Source organism: Macaca nemestrina, chromosome X (genome assembly GCF_043159975.1).
Source record: "Macaca nemestrina isolate mMacNem1 chromosome X, mMacNem.hap1, whole genome shotgun sequence".
NCBI lineage: Eukaryota > Metazoa > Chordata > Mammalia > Primates > Cercopithecidae > Macaca > Macaca nemestrina.
Window position 1 is genome coordinate 32,269,598 of NC_092145.1, and position 19,833 is coordinate 32,289,430.

At 39.2% G+C, this 19,833-nt stretch overlaps 2 protein-coding genes across 7 annotated transcripts in view; both read right to left on the bottom strand.

Annotated features, from left to right (window-relative positions):
- The window catches only part of LOC105468430 (glutamate ionotropic receptor AMPA type subunit 3), a 322,135-nt gene that overhangs the window by 19,406 nt on the left and 282,896 nt on the right, over positions 1-19,833 (bottom strand). For 4 of the 6 annotated variants that reach the window (XM_011718567.2, XM_011718569.3, XM_011718568.3 and 1 more), the window contains one exon: positions 6,550-6,797. In XM_011718567.2, coding sequence (XP_011716869.1) covers positions 6,550-6,797 — 248 coding nt within the window. Of the gene's footprint in view, positions 1-5,873; positions 5,989-6,549; positions 6,798-19,833 lie in introns of all 6 variants that reach the window. The other 2 variants (XR_011618481.1, XM_011718571.2) reach the window with 1 other exon arrangement.
- LOC105468428 (mitochondrial import receptor subunit TOM22 homolog) lies at positions 12,352-13,496 on the bottom strand. Its single transcript, XM_071089313.1, has one exon. It carries the CDS (start codon positions 13,455-13,457, stop codon positions 13,029-13,031), a length of 429 nt encoding a protein of 142 aa, XP_070945414.1. The 5' UTR covers positions 13,458-13,496; the 3' UTR covers positions 12,352-13,028.

Here is a 19,833-nt window from a genome sequence, read left to right on the forward strand (position 1 = left end):
AATGATTTGGTCTTCAAAGGGCAGCAAGGGAATAAACATACATCATTTCACTGTCTGCCACTGCAATGGCGTCTTTCCTCTTGGCAATTGTATAACAGCATTCTTACCTTCAGGCTTTTCATTCTTGTGCTCTTTCTGTAGCTCAGGTGTTGGATATTTGGTCATTATTTGTCAATAAGAAACACATTCATGTTATCAGGATAACACCAAAGGCAAATAATAATGTCGTAATCATAGAAACCATGTTAAGGCCACAGTTAATTTTTTAAAAAATCATTAGAATGGAATTACTTTTTAAAAATGTTTTCTTTCTGGATTACATTTTTTTCCGGTGGTAAAATTTATTCTTTAATATCATTTGGCAAAATCAATGGTTTTGGCAGTCATTGGACTGGTTCAGTTCTTAAGGCAACAGGTCCCTTGCTTGAAGCAGCCACTTGAGAGAAAGTGAGGATTTGCTCTTGGGAGGAAGACCTGAGTAAGTTCAAGGAGCAAATTTAGTGACTACCAGGAAAGAAAACTGTCAGGTTCTTCATACTTCCAGGAGGCAGTACCAGCATAGAATCATGCAAACCAACGAAGAGCACAATATACTCACCCTACTCCTCGATCCCAAACCAGAGTCTTGGGGATTCACAGGAACTTCTGCTAAGACCCAGGAAGTGCCATCGATCTGTAATGATTCTTGCCTACACACATAACAGTGTCAATAAAGAGTCATTGGGATCCATCTTAACCCTGAGTATCCGAAATGTCAACCTTTAGGGATGGCTCCTGCCAATAAAAGGTCCATTTTGTTGCAGGCAAAGGCAGATGCAGATTCATATCCATTACCCACGGCCCAAGAAAGTCAAAGAATTCTGGGTGTGGAAGAGAAGTGGTTAAGAGACGGTGGCATAGGAGAGGAGAATTGTAGACATACATGGAAGAAGAAGAAGAAATACACACAAAACTGAAGGTCTCATGTATACCAATGGGAAATACAGTATAACCTCATTCATCTATGTACCGCCAAATATGAAGCTGAGGGATTTTGGAAATGGGCTGTCTGAGACTGTAACTTTTTACTATCTTTGAATAGAAGACTTGCTAAGCAAATGCATGGGATTTAAAAAAACAAAGATAGCTAGTGATAGGGAGAACATGTTTTAATTTCTTCAGAGAACAAACTTTTTTTAGGTACCTTAGGAGCACCCATGTGAAAATAAACACCACTGATTTTAATTGCAGGCATTTTTTGAAACGATTTAAACAAATTCCCTATGTTTTTTCCTAGCATCACATTGGTCAGTTTATTCTAGTTCCTATATATTTTTGAAGACATAGTAAAACTGCATTTCTCTATCAATATTCTATAAGTCACAACGAGCATCTTACCATTTATTTAAATAATGGAGGTTCAATTGCACATCCCATCCTCCTCCCTCATGTCCTTATATGCCTTTCAAGTTAAGGCACCCACCTATCCTACAATTCTCATTGCAGTCAAGGGGCTCAGAATGGTCCCTTTAAATATTCTGTTACAATGTTCCCAAGAGTACACATGTGCTGATTTTCATCTTGGAATATAGGGACACTGGGAGTCTATTTTAATCCCTGGAGAGGACTAAAGTCTGGTATAATTCTATGGTGAGGTTGGGTAGGGTTTGTTAATAACTTTCCACCTCAGTCACAAATAGCTCGTTTCACTGACCCTATCCTGTCTAGTAAGGTAAGGCTAGACGGGAAAGCAAAGCTGGTGCCCTTTACCCAAGATTAAGGGAATGAAGTAGGGTGAATGAGAACATAAACGTTTGAGGGGACAGGCAGCTGCAGAAGGAGGCTGATGTGCCTATGTGGTAGTTCTGCACATAAATCCTCCATTCTGTTGTGATTTACAGTGATAGACTTTCACTGGCTATGTCACAAACCCCTGGTGATCTGGGTTTATCACTGAAACAACCTACTGGCTCTTAATTACTGCATCTGCACACACATTGTCATAAAGCATGAACACAAAAGGGTGATTTGCAGGTTAAAAATTCCCAAACCACAGCTCTAATTTACATGATCCTTGCATGTGCATTTACAGTTAATCAAGGAATGATCAAGTCTGTTTTGTTTAGGTCCTATTAGCTCAGGTTTGGGAAATTGGGAAAGCCAAGGAGTATTCTGGTTCCAGCTTGTAGGTCTGGTTCAGGGGCGCCTCAGAGACTGACTTTGTTCTTAATTCCTTGTATCCATAAAAATAAAATAAAATAATAAAAACATTAGTTTTATTAGTTTAAGCTCATGCACGTTTACGACAGCCTGAAAATTTGCTGTTTCTTTCCATAGTATGGTAACTTTTCTAGACTAATCTCAGAATGTGTAATGTCTCATGCCAGAGAAGAAAAAGTCAATGACTTAACATAATTGCCCATTTATCATTATTTAAAGGTTGCGAGAGAGAGAGAGAGACAGAAAGAAAAGTGATACAGGTATTTCTCCCTCTCCTGGTTTCAGAGATAATAGGTCTGAAAGTGTTTTTGAAAAAGTAAAAGCACTTATAAATGTCAGGCGTTGTGATTATTGTCATTTTTAGTAATCAGTACTGAGGGCTGGAACAGCTTAAATATGCCGTTTGCCTAGTAACCAAGGTAGTTGTGAATGAACCTGATTCTTATGGAAATGTATCACATGCAATCAGATTCACATTGCTCATTGGATAGGTGGTAGTGCTAAATTGCCATCTGCAATATTATCACAAGAGGTGATTCTGAAAGTCAGCAGAGATTTATGACAGCATTAGCTGTGTGACCTTCTCAAAGTCATCACCATCTCTGGATCTCACTTTCTCTGTGAAATGATGGTATATTTAACAGTCAGTTGTCCTGTTAACGAGATGGGACACAATGAAGAGATGTAAATCTCAAGCCATTTTGCTAATACAGTAAAACCTCACTGATTTCGAGGAACAGAGGGAAAGGATTGTCTGAATGAGTAAAGCAAGTCCTGTATTACAAAATAGGTTTGAAGAATGACAATTTTATTTCTTTAAGTCTATTTTGTAATTCAAACTGACTATAAAACATTGCCTTAGTGGAGATCCTCGTGAGAACTACTTTAGCAGATAGATATGTAACAAATATGATTATATCTAATAAGTGCTTCTAACATTTGAAAAGGGTTTGTTCTCTTAAGAAAAAATTCAACTGACATTCCAGTCTAAACTCTTCATTTGCTTAACAAACCTTTCTTGTCCTCATGCCTGATAATATAAAGTTAACTTGTAGACTGGTCCCTGTCTAGTTTATCACAAATTATTAATCAGAGGGCTCCAAATTAATGAGGTTTTACTGCTATTTCTACCTCCTTCTCCATTGTTTTTTTTTTTTTTTTTTTGCATCACTAATACGTAGTGGTAACCAGATTCACGTTCATCTCTTGCCCCTTCTCTTGCTCACTCTCAGAAAACAGCAGGTAGCAAGAAGGAAGAAGATAAAGGCAAGCTTCTTGGTAATCCAGAAATGGAACAAGCAATCGTTGGGTATGCAGCACTGATCATATTATTATCCATAGTTGAGAAAAGGGTTGACTTATTTCAAAAGACTGGCTGTAGGAATGACCAAGAAAAGCGATTTGAAAGATGCCTGGCAGGTAGCACTATGGTTAGAGAAGTTGAAAACATTTAGGATCTACTGAAATATTTTTCTATTTGCATATCAAAATTCAGATAATCTGGAAATCGTGAGCTGTCAATAAAGTTACTTGATAAAAAACTTTGCAGCAGTACTAGCTGAGGAAAAAATGCTTGATTGCTGGTTGTAATTAAAAAATAGCTGGTCTAAAGTTTTGGGGTCTTCATGTACCAAAACATCTGGGTGAAAAGTAAAAAGTCAGCCAAATATGTGCAGATTTTTTTGTTTGTTTATATAACATCAAACGTCTGGTTATCTGAACACTTCTGAGCACTTGGCATCATGTGGATGTTTTAGAGTCATCTTGTTACAGTCCATGGCTCCTTTTTAACCATGATGAGTATGAATGATGAATTCGTGAGAGCAATGCATCCAATCCAGCTCAGTTTTCATTCTGCAACTCACTTCAATGATACAATTAGGTTCTCCGTGCTAATAACATGAGAAAAAGACTGGGAAGACAGGTGCTAAATACTTTGACCATCAAGTTGGCCATTGTAAATATCAAATGAGCCAAAAGCTTGGCTAAATTGTCAGTGTCATCAGTTCACATTGGTGGGAAAGAAAGTTACTGCTTTTTGACACATAGTAAAACCTTGATTAATTGGAATCCATAAGGGATGAATGGAATTTTCAATAAGAACACTCATTTTGTTCATTGTTGGCTAATAACAGTTTTTCTTAAAATGCTTCTATCTACTTTCTCGCCTCAGGGAAGCAGCCTCTAACGTTTGAGGGTCAATCCAGATGGAGAGAAGATAGAGGAGAAAGAGCCGAATGTGACCCAACCATAGGTCATCTCTTGGTAAGTGATTTTTTAAAAAATCAATTCCTTGCAGTCTTCTTTTTGGAATACTATTGCTGCTTTCTCATCAATGTGAAGTACTGAGGGGGCAATTCAGTTAGTTGGGGTACTGGTTAGGTGAGTTCTGGTTAATCAAGGTTTTACGATAAAAGGCCATGCCAATGCCTGGTAAGATTATTTGCTGAAGAAAGTTCTTTTAAAATTTATTTCTTTGAAAGTGTTCTGGATCAGTGTTTCCAAACCCATATTATATTTGCAGACTGGCAAACTAACTTTTCCATCAGGATCCTGAGGGATAGAGAGGGAAAGAGAGGAGCAGAAGTGCAACCATTGTCTCTGAAGAAGAAAAGTTTTGGCTTGCCTGTCTGTTGGTCTGTGGTTGGGAAACACTGTTCTTCACCTTAAGATGCCCATGGGATCTTGGTCGTACAAGAGGTGAGTTTACATGCTTCAATATAATTCTCATGCCCCTTGGGCCATGGAGGATTCTGTTTTCAGGTCCTCTCCTGTACTTACCCAAAGTGTCTTTCCATGAATTGGTATCGTGGCTTCTGAGCTTGCCCCTATTTCTTGTTGCTTGGATGATGGCTATTCATTCATTCTAGCTCCAAAGAGCGTTAGAAGTCAAAGGAATGCCAAGTAAGATGGGTTTTCTCATGATGGCAGCCTGGATAACAATTAGACCTACCTGAACCAAGAACATGGCTAAGGAGAAGCTAAATCAGGGATTCATACATACATATAGTATCACAGTTAGGCGACGCACTTGCTTAAATACACAAAATGTCTCTGCAAAGTCTCTATATGGGGTGGCCTATTGAAGAAAGACCCCATTTAACTTGAAACCGAGCTTGTTATTTGGCTTTCAAGTTAAGTGGGGTCTGCTTAAATGGGCTATCACATATAGAGAACAACATCTCATCACTCAGACACATAATTGAAGAAGCCACCCTTACTCAACCAACCAACCTCTGTGAGCAACCATCACAACCTAGAAAAAAAAAAAGGCTACGCCCTGACTTTTCAGTAGATGGATCTGATTTTTCATACCACTCAAATGAGGCAGGCGGGGACAGTCTCACAGGAAAGCCTTGGACTCTTGAAAGCCTAGGGCATTGAAACCCACATCATGGCTTTCATAAGGCAACCAATCTGGTGCCTTATGGGTGAAGGAAGGGAAAGGGTGTGGTTGGAGCCTCTGTCTGGGAGTTTAAGAAGGGACCCAAGTTAGATCAAAAATGCGGGCAGTGCCCTAAAGCCTTTTTGGTTCCCAAAGCTGCCAGGCAGGGGAATAACCTGGTCATTCCACTTTATGTGTGAGTCTTGTGCTCTCTCCTCAATAATAAGATAACAGTCTTGCCGATTACTCGTCACTAAGGGTACCCGGTTGTGGTGACATTGAGGCTGACCTTGGAGTCACCGCCCCCGCTGCCGCACTCTCCTTTGTCGTACCACCATTTGTTTTTCAATTTGTCCAAGAGGCCTTGCTCATTCAGTTTTAATACTGCCAGGTTAACAGCATTTCTTGAAACGATAAAACATAACTTGTAAGAAAATGCACAAATGCTTAGGAAATCGTTAACGTATAAAAAGGAGCACAAGAGGACAAATTGGCTAAATTTCACAGAACGTGGAGCTATAAAAATGTCTGTACAGCAAATACAGGGTTAAATATTGGAAGGTGGCATGGAGGATAACATTTGCTCAAAACTGAAGTGTGCGGGATGGGGAAATTGTCTTTGAGAAAAAAAGTAACAAGAACACCACATCCATGCAATTAACATTCGTCACATATGGCACCATAACTTGGCTTTTACCATTTAAATTGAAAAAGCCGTTGAACTGTAAAATTAAAACAGCAACAAACAGTCAGAGAGGACAACACAGAGAGAGAACATTAAAAAAAATGGATGCATTAAATAGATGAAACCATAATTTACCGTCTTATTTAACTCCATGGAATATTGTAGATTTTAAACTTTTAAAAGTTACCTCAAAATCCACAAGAAAGAAAATGACAACAAAATGCATCAGGGTAGGTGGAATACTATAACAACACGGATATTGTTATATTATTCCACCCACCTTAATGCTGAGCCTTTAGGGGTTGCCACACCATAGCCTTTGGAATCCAGATTTCCACCAACTTTCATCGTATCACATGGTTTTCTCTGCTCAATGTACTCATTCATGGTTGACTCCAGCAGGAAGGCGAACTTTCCCTTGGACTTTCGCACTCGGGCCACTCCGTCTGCTGTTGTTTTGGTAAACACAGATGGCTCCGCTGATTTCATGTAAGACCACATTTTCTCATACACAGCAATTTTGGATCTCTGCACCGAAGAGATAAGAATTCTTAGAGCTGCCAGATATTCAATCTGGAGGAGGGTTAGTGCAGTAGTTTTTTTTTTTTTTTTTAATTGCAATCCACAGTAATAAAAAACACGTTACACTGCAACCTAGTAGACACATTCATACATATGTAAACATTGTTTCCAAAACAAGTTCTCAAAACGACACTCACCTTTGCTATGTGTGATGCTCTCTGATATTTTCTATTCTATTCTAATTCATTTTAAACAATGTTGCTCAGGACCCACTAAATGGATTCCATGACTCCACTAATTGGTTGCAATCTTATTTGAAAAACACTTTCTTAGTTCAATCTTCCTCTCAATGAAAAAATCTCCTCTACAATATCCTGCTATGTTTATCTAATCATAGCAGGATATGCCTAATCAAAGACCATTGTAAGGTAGTGTACAGCCATTTTAGTCAGCCCACTCCAGCATGGAACATCAATTATTGTAAGAAAGTACTTCCTTATTCTAAGATGATCTTTGTTTTTCTATAGCTCCCATTCCTTTTTACCATTTCAACTTTTATTTTAGACACAGGGGGTACATTTGCAGATGTGTTACATAGGAATATTTTGTGATGCTAAGGTATGGAGTATGGATCCTGCCACCTAGTTTGTTAATATTGTATTCAATAGGTAGTATTTTAATCCTCTGGTACTATCCCCTAGAGCTATGTAAAATAATTCTGTCCCTTTTTACAACGGTTCTTTTTTTATGTACAACGGTTCTTTAATTATTGAAAGGCCTTTATTATGTCCCCTTCTCATCTCTTCATCAGGTGAAACTCTGATACTGTTTCCAGAACTCTCACAAATTTGGTTTTCCACTCATAGGCACATTGTAGTTGGTAATGTCTGTCTCTAATTGGAGTGTTTAGAAATAGACTTGGTACCCCAAATAAATGACCAGAACAGAATGAAAAAAAACCCAAAATTTTTGCTTCTTGTTTTAGAGCATTCTTTTCTTTTTTCTTTCTTTCTCTTTCTCTTTCTTTTCTTCCTTCCTTCCTTCCTTCCTTCCTTTCTTTCTTTCTTTCTTTCTTTCTTTCTTTCTTTCTTTCTTTCTTTCTTTCTTTCTTTCTTTCTTTCTTTCTTTCTTTCTTTCTTCTTTCTCCTTTCTCTTTTTTTCTCTCTTTCTTTTCCTTTCTCTCTTTCTCTCTCTCTCTCTCTCTGTCACCCAGACTGGAGTGCAGTGCTGTGACCTTAGTTCACTGCAGCCTTGACCTCCCAGGCTCAAGTGATCCTCCTGCATCAGCCTCCTGAATACCTGGGACTACAAGTGTGCACCACTAAACCCAGCTAATTTTGTTTATTTTTTTGTAGAGACGAGGTCTCACTATGTTGCCCAGGCTGGTCTCAAACTCCTGGGCTCAAGTGAATCTCCCTCCTCAGCCTCCCAAAAGTGTTGGGATTTCAGGCGTGAGCACATGGCCTGGAGCATTATTTTCTACCAATGCTGCTTGAGTTTGCATTAATATATTTAGCCATTCCTCTATCCTTTCAACAAATATTTTTTTTATTGAGAAGCACTGGAAGAATATAATAGAGTGAATAGAGTCTTTCCCTCAACTCAGGTTGAGGCCAAACCAAAACAGCTCTTTCCGCCAAGTCAAGTCTCCTTCATCTTTACCTCTTTGAATTTTGCATATAATCCCATTAAATTTCATATCAATTCAGGTGTTCCCTAGAACATGTATTAAATGCTTACTGTGCCTCTAGCCCTATGTTAGTCATTCTGGAGACTATGAAAGAACTGTAGACTCAATGACTCAAAAACATCCAATTGACTTGGGAGGTAGGTCCTTAGGAATGAAAATCGTAGAAAAAAATTCTAAGGTGATACTTGACCAGAGGTCGAGATAGCATGGCAGAAACCATAAACATATACCATGTTTTCAAATGTCTTTTTGTGGGGTTTCCTGGCCCCCACCCCAACTTTCTTGATTATTTATTTAGTTGCCCTTCTCTAGACTTCGGCTGGCTTTGTTGCATCTGTTTTGGGGCCTGCTTGGGCCTGCCCAAATAATTCCAGTGGGGCTGGAACTTCCAGAACTATCACCATGGACTCAAATTGCTGGCCTCAAGCAATCCTCCCACCTTCACCTGGCAAAGTGATGGGATTACCGGTGTGAGCCACCTCGCCCAGCTGGATCACCATGGACATTAAGCATTGTGTTTATGGCAATCAGACACTCATGGAAGCCCTCACAGAGTCAGTGAAACTCTTCACTGAGATGGGAACACATTTGGTTTGCACAAATTATAGCAAAGGAAGTCACTGTGGCTGAAATTAAATGAGAAAAAGGGAGAGCGGTAGGAAATGAGCTTAGGTGGATAATCAGAGGCCAGATCCTGTAGGGCCCTGTAGGTCATGGTAAAAGGTTTGGATTTATTTTACCTGTTATAGGAGACTATTGGAAGATTTTGAGGAGGAGTGTGATAAGATCTTACTTAAAGGATTATTTAAATCCTTTAAAAATCCTTATTTAAAGGATTACTCTCTTTGCCATATGGAGAATAGACTATAAGTTGGGTCAGAGTGGAAGAAAGGGAAATTAGTTAGGAGGCTATTCTAATAGTCCAGAGGAGAGATGATTGTGGCTTGGACTAGGGTGGGAGCAATGGAGGTGGAAAGAAGAGGCTGGATTCCCGATGTGTTTTGCAAAGAGAGCAAACAAGCCGTGATGATGGACATCTCCACCTGAAGGTCCTGTAGACATTTTCAGATTAAACTTTTCCCAACCAAATCTATATTATATACCTTGTAAAGCCTGGGTTTCCTTCTACATTCTATCAGTAAACCACCTAACCTCCAAGCTAAAGGGTTTGGTTTTACTTTTCCCTCACTTCCTCATTCTGCCATATTTTTTTCTAATATGGTAATGCCTTTAGAATCTGTCCTCTCATCTTCTTTTCATTCTCATTACCATTGCCCTCCCTTGGTCAGGCTCCATCATTGTTTTGTCTAGACTAACTTGCTTCCTAACTGACCTCCCTGCTTCATCTCTTTCTTCAATTTATCCTCCAGTGATTCTTCCAAAATGCAAACTTAATCAAGTTACTTCATTCTTTAAAATCTTCGGATGGTTCCCTAATACCTACAGGAAAAAAAAAATCCAAACTCTTATGTATGATATTCAAGAGTGCTTATGATCTTGGCTATACTCTCCTGTGATTAGGTCATGCTGGGCTACTCACTAGTCACTGAAATAAGCCACTTCCATGTCTTATGCCTTTGGTTATGCTTTTGTTTCTGCTTAAATTACCTTATTCAGCTACAAGATCCAGAGCAGATGTCAGGTCTTCTGTGAAGTCTTTCCTAACCCTTTCCTGCCCCCGCAGAAGTGCTTCTTTGGATGTCCTCCCAAAGCCATTTGCTCATACCTTTGCTATAGAGCTTAATTGCAGTAGGGTGAGTTGACTATGTGTCTCTCTTCCCCTGTTACTTGAGTGTTTCTCGAGGACAAAGTCCATGCCTTATTAATTTTTCTAGCCCTCTTGGCAGCCAGCAAATCTATATATGACAGACTAAAGATATGTTTTCTTAATAACTGAAGCTTAGGCTTGACCGTGGTGACAACCAGATTGCTGGTCAAAGATATCAGAAGTTCAGGTAAAAATGGCTACCAGCACTATCTTTATAGCACTGTAGAATTCTAGAGCTGAAATTTTTCTAAAAATCACTGAGTACCTTGCTAAACCAATTTGGATATATGCTTTTCAATCCTCTTTTTAAATGTTACTTAGTCTGCCTTTGATGCCCACATCAATAACTTGCCCCCAAATAATCCCTAACAATCAAGGCCTTCTAAGATTAAAATCTCACCCATAGTCATGTATGCTCATTCCCTATTACATTATCCTCTTTTGACACATAAAACAATTTTTAAACATTGTAATGAAATACATTGTCAAGGACTTTATTTCAGTAGACATTTCCTAGTCGGTTACCCAAAGAATTAAAAAATAGTAAATAATTTGATACACAGAAATATATAAAAATAATGTAAAAACATCTGTGTACCTGCCATAAAGCTTAACAAATTAAACATTATGAAATTAGTTAAAGTCTGCTGATCTACCCCTCCCTAAATACATATTCCTCTCTACTCACCAAAAGTAACCACTATACTGAATTTAGCCTTTACTATTCCCTTGCACCTTTTTATACTTTTACTAGAATAAGCATATTTCCTTTATAATGACTGCATAGCTCTTCAATCTATGAACACACTATGTTTTATTTACCCAACGCCTTTTGAAGGGCTCTTAGATAATTTCCAGTTATTTTTTTGGCATTATAGAAAACTCCGTAGTGGGTATGCATTTTTGTGCATTTATAAAGAGCTGTTTTGTGTTCTTCATCTTGGCCCAACCAGACCTGAATACAAAGTGGGGGTCCAGAAAGGGGAGACTTCAGACATATTTGTCTTTTGCACTATTTGCAAACAGGCCATTGCTTCCAAAGATAAATTTATAAGCCAAGGGCAAAGGGGTCCATGATTTCTGATCCAAGTGCACTATAATTTGGACTCATTTACTTCATCATTTACTTGAGCTCTTTGATTGCTGATACAGGTTAAAAGGTTTATTCCTTTAGGTAATGATGCATTTCTAGGAGAATAAATAGCAGTGCTTGAAGCAGGCCCTTTAAATGCACGTGGTGTACATGTGGCAGATATTAATGAATGCATTAAATGACAAGTCAGTTAGTGGCAGAAATGATTGGACTCTTTTTGATGACTGAATTCTCAAAGAGATTAGAAGGGGGAAAAGAAAGGACTCATAAGTAAGAGAAATTAAGCTGAAATGTTTATCTTTCCAACTGGTATTTAAGTGTCAGTATAACATTCAGACCATAACAAAGAAAAAAAACTAGCATTTCCTCTTTTTTCTTTCTTTCCTTTTTTTTTTTTTTTGCATTCTGCCTTTGGCTGAAATAAAGAAGGTAATAAAAGGGACTGAATCTTAGCTCTATCATCTGGGAGAAAATAAACAATTTATGGGCAGGATGTGTAATAACAAGTTCATTTTTCTCCAACCCACCATGATTCATTTCTTTCATCCCACAGAGCACCATTTTGTACCTAAAAAGGAACAAACAAGGCTTATGAAGAAAGGCCATGAGAAATTCTCAAGCACTGCTAGATAATTAGCAACCGAAATCCAAAGAAGAAATACATAAATGGAGGAGGAACAGATTAATCCAAAATGGCAGATATGGTAGAGCCTTAGCATTAATGGATTCAACAGTTTTGCTCTAACAATTTGTAATACATCATGAAGGTCAAATATATGAAGAAATTTGTCTTTTTGTTGATGTGAAAATTTGAATCTTGGGCCCTGTGAGTCCAGCACACAGAAGCCTACCACTTAGACCTTGTGTCTCTTTGCAATGGTGTTCACTCCTAGTCATTGTGCATATAGTAGCTCTCTAGTGATAAAACTATTCTTTATGTAAGTTCAAAGTAACTATATAGTGCAGTGCTTAAGAGCATGTAGTCAGACTGCTTGGGTTTGAATCCCACTTTCTTTCTTTTTTTTTTTTTTTTTCAGTTGGAATCATTTTTAATATTTAAATACAAAAAGTGAGCACTGACTTCTGTTTTTTTAAACACACACACAGGTCTAACAACCAAACTGTGCCGGGGAAATGAACTCCTGATCTGTCTTCCACAGTCCCCATTCTGTGGCTGAAGCTGCAGCCAGCCTCCCTCCTCTTCATACATACGGATTCAGAGTGGCCGCTTTACACTACAGGTGTAATGCATTTTGTCTTTCACATTGCGTGCATGTCCCTCCCCAACAGCTCCATTCTTTAAAAAAAAAATTAAAAAATAAAAAAGGCAGTCGTTAATGGTCAGGGGCACATCCCTCCCACTGGCATCAGTTCCTACCCACAAGGGGAAAGTGACATCTTCCAGTTAGGAGCAATTTGGTGAAAGGAGTGGGGTGGCCAGAGCAGGAATAACCGTCTGCATGGCTGCACTCTGGTATCAGAGTGAAGACGGAAGTAAGGATAGTGTGGAGGGCACAGTTGCAAGTTGAGTCTTTCCATGAGACAATGTGAAGAGAATTCTCCCCACCAGGTTTAGATAGATCAATGTGCCAAAGTTAAAAAAAAAAAAAAATCCAAATAATCAGCAGTTCAAACACTTGAATTTCAAACTTATCCCACTGAGACAGCTCAAACAGCAGTAACAATCTAGATCTTTCCAGGAAGTGAGGGTAGAGCCCCTGGCATTCCTCCTGAGAGCCCTGTGTTAGGCCCTAGAAGTATCTGCCGCTGCTGCAGTTGCTGCTGTTGCTCCATTTGCAACTTCTCGGTCTCAAAAACAACGGAAAGAACCAGGATCATAAAGGAAGTGGTCCCAGTCCACAAGGCTGCCCTGGAAAACCTGTACATTTTTTGAGCCACAAAGAGGGAAAGATCAAAAGTGGCTCCGGCCGCGGACCGGACCCTCTCCGGAAACATCTCCGTCGGGCCCCATAGTCTCTCCGACAGGGTCTCATCTAGCTCCTCATCGTCGTCCTCCTCCAGCTCCTCCTCAGGCTTCTCCGCGTCGCCTTTCGGGAGCAATTCGTCCGGGGACTGGGGTTCCCCGGCACCGGCAGCAGCAACGGCAGCAGCCATGACTGTAGGGGACACCGGAAGCCTTGAATCCCACTTTCTAAGCACATAAATTATCTAGTGTCTATGTATCTCAATTTCCTCATCCATAAAATGGGATGATTTTTTAAGTGTATACTTCAAAGGTTTTTTGGGAAAAATTAAATGGGTTAATACATACTTAGAACAATCCCTGAAGCACAGGAAGTGGGAAAAACATTACATATGTTTATAATAAAGAAAATATAATTTGTTTTACTGACAGAATTTATTTTAATGGTATTATAAATTACTTCAGTTCCATATTTACAGAATCATTACTTCATTTTATGGGAGAAATCACATGCTTAAGTATTATTTGTATATTTTGGATCTCTAGACATATGTCTGGTGGACGACCATGGCATGCCATCAACAAAAATTACTATCATTTGAAATTGTATATTAAAATTGTGTTGGTGGGGGAGAATGGGCAGGATGGCAACTTTTCCTTTTATATTTATGTTTTGTAGTTAAGTTGAGGCTTATACATTAAAATCCTCATTAACCAGAACACTGCTACTGGGGAAACTTGATGAATAAAATTTTCTGCTTTCCTATGAGATAAAATAGGATATCCACTTGGTCAATAGTATATCCACTTGTAGTCAGTAGAATAACAAAATTTTAGACCTAGAAGGCACCTTAAAAACCATTTGGTTCAGCCTCTCACCCGATGAAGTGATAGCTTCTTGCTTAAATGCTTCTGGCGAAGAGGCACTCCCTAGCTCAGAGGAGGCTTAGGAAGTAGCTTATTCCATGGTGGGACAATTCAAGTTGATAGAAAGTTCCTTTGGTTTGGCTGATATTCTTAATGAAAGCCTCTCCTCTCCAATCCTACTTCTGCCTCTTGCATGAATTGGGCAGTCTCTCATCTCTGTTTCCATTTCTCCATTGTAGGGAGTACCGATTATTTTGCTTTGCAATGGTTATCCCTAGTCAAATCTGAGCTCTTTGAGAGTAGGGTCATGTCTTTTTTTGTCACTGCACCACGGGTGTCTAGCATGATGCCTGGCACACAGTAAACTCTCACTACGTGTCGGTGGAATGAGTGAATATTAAAATTGAAGTGTCACCTACTGGTTCTAATTTTTCCTTTTGTAGCAATACAGAATCAATATGCTCTCTTCCTGACACAATGTACAGCGTGGAATCTACTGCCACAGTGTCACCTGTTAATTGCCTTTTTTGCAGGCTAAACATTTTAAGGGCCTTCATTTGTTACTTTTGTGACACAAATTCCAGTCAACTCCCCTTTTCTGGTCACAATCTTCTAGATACCTTTTCATTTCTTAGTCCCTCCTAAAATATGGCCCCCCAAATTGAGCACAATATGCTGGATATAGTGACATTAACATAAAGGACAATGGAACCATCTCTTTTCGTGGTCTCGACATGAGCACAATTCTTCAATTTGACAGGATTCAACATCCACTTTCCCATATGTTGATAGTCCAGAATTAACTGAATTAACAAAATGGACTAATAAATTGGAAGCATGATTATCAACAGAAGCATAATATGCTATTCATTTATGCTATTAATTTACTGTCAGAATGCAGACAAAGTATTACATAATTTGTAAAGACAGTATTGGTGTTTGTAACATCTTTATTCCCCAACATGTAATGAAGGAGAGGCCGGGGAGATAGTTTTAGGCACTCTGTATTCCAGTGTTCCTCAAAGGAAAATGGGCCAGCTTTATGCATGTAATTATTTTTTTGAACACTGTTGCCACCATGCCTATTTTGTCCATTTCCATCACTGTATGTACAGGACTAGCCTTGTACATACATGTCAAAGGGGCTAGATTTGACTTTGGGGTGCCCATCGTCTACCACTTTCTCCCTGTTTCACTGTCTGCCTCCCTCAGAGATACAACCTGTACCCCTTTTCTGGTATCAACAGTCATGGTCCGCATAGAGGTGTTCACAAATAGAATAACGGCTTCTGTTACCCCTGAGCAAGGGGTCATTTTGATTTGAATAGGGGGTTCGTACCCCCAAAAGGAGAGTGGGCTTCTTGGCATTATAAAAGGGGCCTTTCCCAGGGATGAAGCCCACTTGATCATGGTGGATAAGCTTTTTGATGTGCTGCTGAATCCGGTTTGCCAGTATTTTATTGAGGATTTTTGCATCGATGTTCATCAGGGATATTGGTCTAAAATTCTCTTTTTTTGTTGTGTCTCTGCCAGGCTTTGGTATCAGGATGATGTTGGCCTCATAAAATGAGTTAGGGAGGATTCCCTCTTTTTCTATTGATTGGAATAGTTTCAGAAGGAATGGTACCAGCTCCTCCTTGTACCTCTGGTAGAATTCAGCTGTGAATCCATCTGGTCCTGGACTTTTTTTCGTTGGTAGGCTATTAATTATTGCCTCAATTTCAGAGCCTGCTATTGGTCTATTCAGGGATTCAACTTCTTCCTGGTTTAGTCTTGGAAGAGTGTAAGTGTCCAGGAAATTATCCATTTCTTCTAGATTTTCTAGTTTATTTGCGTAGAGGTGTTTATAGTATTCTCTGATGGTAGTTTGTATTTCTGTGGGGTCGGTGGTGATATCCCCTTTGTCATTTTTTATTGCGTCGATTTGATTCTTCTCTCTTTTCTTCTTTATTAGTCTTGCTAGCGGTCTGTCAATTTTGTTGATCTTTTCAAAAAACCAACTCCTGGATTCATTGATTTTTTGGAGGGTTTTTTGTGTCTCTATCTCCTTCAGTTCTGCTCTGATCTTAGTTATTTCTTGCCTTCTGCTAGCTTTTGAATGCGTTTGCTCTTGCTTCTCTAGTTCTTTTAATTGTGATGTTAGAGAGGGTGCAGCACAGCAACATGGCACAAGTATACATATGTAACAAACCTGCACGTTACGCACATGTACCCTAGAACTTAAAGTATAATAATAATAAATAAATAAATAAATAAAAAATCTATGATGTTTCAAAAAAAATAAATAAAAGGGGGCTTTCAGGGGCTGGAGAAGGCTGCCTTGTGTATGAGACACTAAGAAAGGGAAATATGCAAGAGTTTCAAACAAAAATGACTTTTCCTCACTCATTTTGCTTTCTCTAAGTTTATTGTGGACTACTTCTTGCTTGACAATTTGGTCCATTTTTTTCTTTAGATTGTACCTTTAAGATAATATAATTATAAACTACAATCTGCTTTTTCTTCTGAATTATTTAGCATCCTCTGTAATTTCTGCTTTTAATAAAGGCTCAGGTGTCTAGGTGGTAAAAATTCAAAAGGGTGGCTTTGGGCCTCCATCTGCCTGAACGGAACACTTACAGCAGGACCCCTGTGTGCCTTGTGTGCCTTCTCTAACATTCAGGAGCAAATGTTGCCTCACAGAATTGACCAAGTACTAGGATATGGACAGGTGATCCTTACAAGACAAGGTGCTAGAAGGAAAGAAGGCCAGTGATGCCACAGCTCTGGAGAGCTCCTGACCTCCCCTTCTTTTCCTCCTTTCTTCTTTGCCTCTTCTAATGTTTGATGGGATGGGAAGAGGACAATGTGCTTGCATGTCCTAATAGAGTGGGTGGGGTAGGACTATAAGGGAGGGGTAAGGTGTGGCTGGGGTGGTCCCATTCTCAAGTTTTTTAATGTAGTCACAAGTCTCAGGTCTACAGAAATTAAGTTCTTTAAGTTAAGACTCCTACTGTGGAAATCTCAAGCACTTGGTTTAGACTCACAAAGAGAAGATCTTTATGGTGAGAAATACCTACCACACAACTTTTCAAGTACTCCCTTATTTAGAGAGGCCTTAGATTTGTCATTACTAGAAGCAGGAGATAGCCAAATATCTTTAAACTTTATATTTGCATAAAGCTTTCTGGGTGCCAGGGTGATTTAACACACACAGTCTCATTTAAACCCCACAGCAGTCCTGTAAGGTGGGTGCAGTAGCTATTGTTTGTTCACTGCTTACCCCCCAGCACTGAGAACAGTGTGTGTGCCCAGTAGTGCCCCATAAATATATATTGAATGAAAGAATGAATTCCCATTTTATAAAAGATGGAATTGAGGGTAAGGGAGGGTAAGTGCAGTGGCAATGCCAAGAGGTGTCATACTGGGCTTTAGCCTACTCACTCATTTCCATGAATCTACCCCCTGGGTATAAGTCAAGCCTGAAAAAAGCTGTGTGCTTGCTAAGTAAGCAGTTTCCAAATAAGGCCCAACCAGAATTCCACCTTGAAGAGTCTCCAATATAGAAATTCAAAGACTTGTTATTGACTCAACTACTTATCCTAGGTCACACAGCTTATAAGGAATGAGGCTGGGACACTATCTAAGTCAACTGGAAAGGTTTCAGATAGATCTTACCCCGTAATAACCCCAGCCTCTTTTACTTGCTGTAGCACTGACAATATCCTTTTTGATGAAAGAGGGCAACTCACCTCTAAAAACATTTTTTGCTTCTTGTCCATGCTTTCTTTGAAGTTAGGGTAAATTGTAAATTAACTCCAAATCCCCTCTCACTAAGACACTGGAATAAGTGAACATTCTTGTCACTCACTGTAACCCTGCTATAGGCCCTTAGTGTCCACACTTCACCATGTAAAGTGATCAGAGCAATTTGAGGCAAAAGAAGAAAAACACATCTGGGTTGTCAAATGCATTGGACACATTTTTTTCTTCCACATATGTTTTGAAGAAGTCAATAGCTCTAATAAAGTGCATTTGGAAAAGGGATTTTTACAATTTTCCCCCTAAAGTAAAGGAAATGGTTTCCACTTTGATTTGGAGCAAGGCACACAACAAATGATATCATTTCTAAGCATGGCCAAAACCCCAATTTCACTTTCTTTCCTTCACTTAGGTTTGCACATTTTTTAACATTCAGACAAGTACTGCTTGTCCGTGTCCTTTTGCTTCAGACAATCAGCAGCTGTCATGAGACTGTGTATTGGTGAACACAGGGGAAAGGAAGGGAAAGAAATTCTGGTTTCTATTCTTAGTTTTTCTACTTGTGTGTTATGAGCCTGACTGAGTTATTTTGAGGGCTGGGCTTTTAGATAACTTCATTGGAGTTGGAGGTCACCTTTTGCCTAGACATTGAGTTTTGCCCTCAAATGTCAAGTGCCTTTCCAAATGACTTTGCTTAACAGTTTCAAACTGTGTTCACAAGTCCAGGGACAGGTTTCCTTCCACTTCAAGGACGGCTATTTCTGATGTCTCCTTTCCAAAGGTGCAGGTGACAATCAGCTAAGTTTCCTGAGACTTTTCTAGTGTCCCTCTTTGGCATGCAAGGTCAGATTACTATTCTGATTAATCTTCTGCTTCTCTTGCTGAGTCAGACTAAGCATATTCCAATGGGTTGAAAATAGTGCCAGTGGCCATGTGACTTTGAAAGCTACAGTCAACACATTCTTTCAGAAAATGTTTCTAAGGTATCATTGCTCTATTCTGGGAGAAGGGAGGAAGGGAGACAGTACCCTCTACCCCTGTGTCTCTGGGTAAGCAACAACTTTGCCTCTCAGGAGACATTTGGCAACAACTTTTCATTGTCACAACTTGGGGAGAGGAGTGCTACTGGTATCTAGTGGGTAGAAGCCAACGGTGCTGTTAAACGTCTTACAATGCACAGGACAGCCTCCACCACCAGTAATTATCTGGCCCCAAATGTCAATGGTACCAAGGTTGAGAAACTCTGCTATATGGACTTTGACTAAGCCATCATTAAGTAGGAAAACCCATCATAACTAATGTTTAATTGAATACATACTTTTTGTTCCAGGTCCATTTCAAGGGTTTTACATGTGTTAACTCATGTAATTCTCACAACAACTCTATGAAATAGATTATACTATTATATATTACGCCATTTAAACATGCAGAAACAGACGCACAGAGGGGTTAAGTAGTTTGCCTAATGCCACACAGCTGGTATGCGATGGATCTGGGAACTCATTTATTCAGGCTCCAGAGTCTGCTCTCAAACAGTACACTATTCCTAGATATGTTAAGCCATATGGTAGGGTTGAGATGACTTCACAGAAATTCTGCTTTCTGATTGAAATGATGCTTATACTTCAGCATCATTTCAAGGGGCATGACATTTATATTATTCCCTCCCTGAAATGTAGGATTGGAGACTAAGGTGTCTTACCTTTAGTCCACATGAAAACCCCACCTTTTAAACCAGAAGTTGACAAATTATTTTTTTCTCCTTATTTTGAGAATGAAAATACATAAGAAGTATAACGTTATGTATTGAAGTTATATGGCTGCTATAAGCCAAGACTGTGAGTTAACTTTTATTTTCACAGATACTCCTCATTTTTCACTCTGCCACCTGGGAAGTACCACCTCTTTTTCATTTGCCTTATCAGGTAAAAGATGCCTTCCCCACCCCATCCTGTGCTC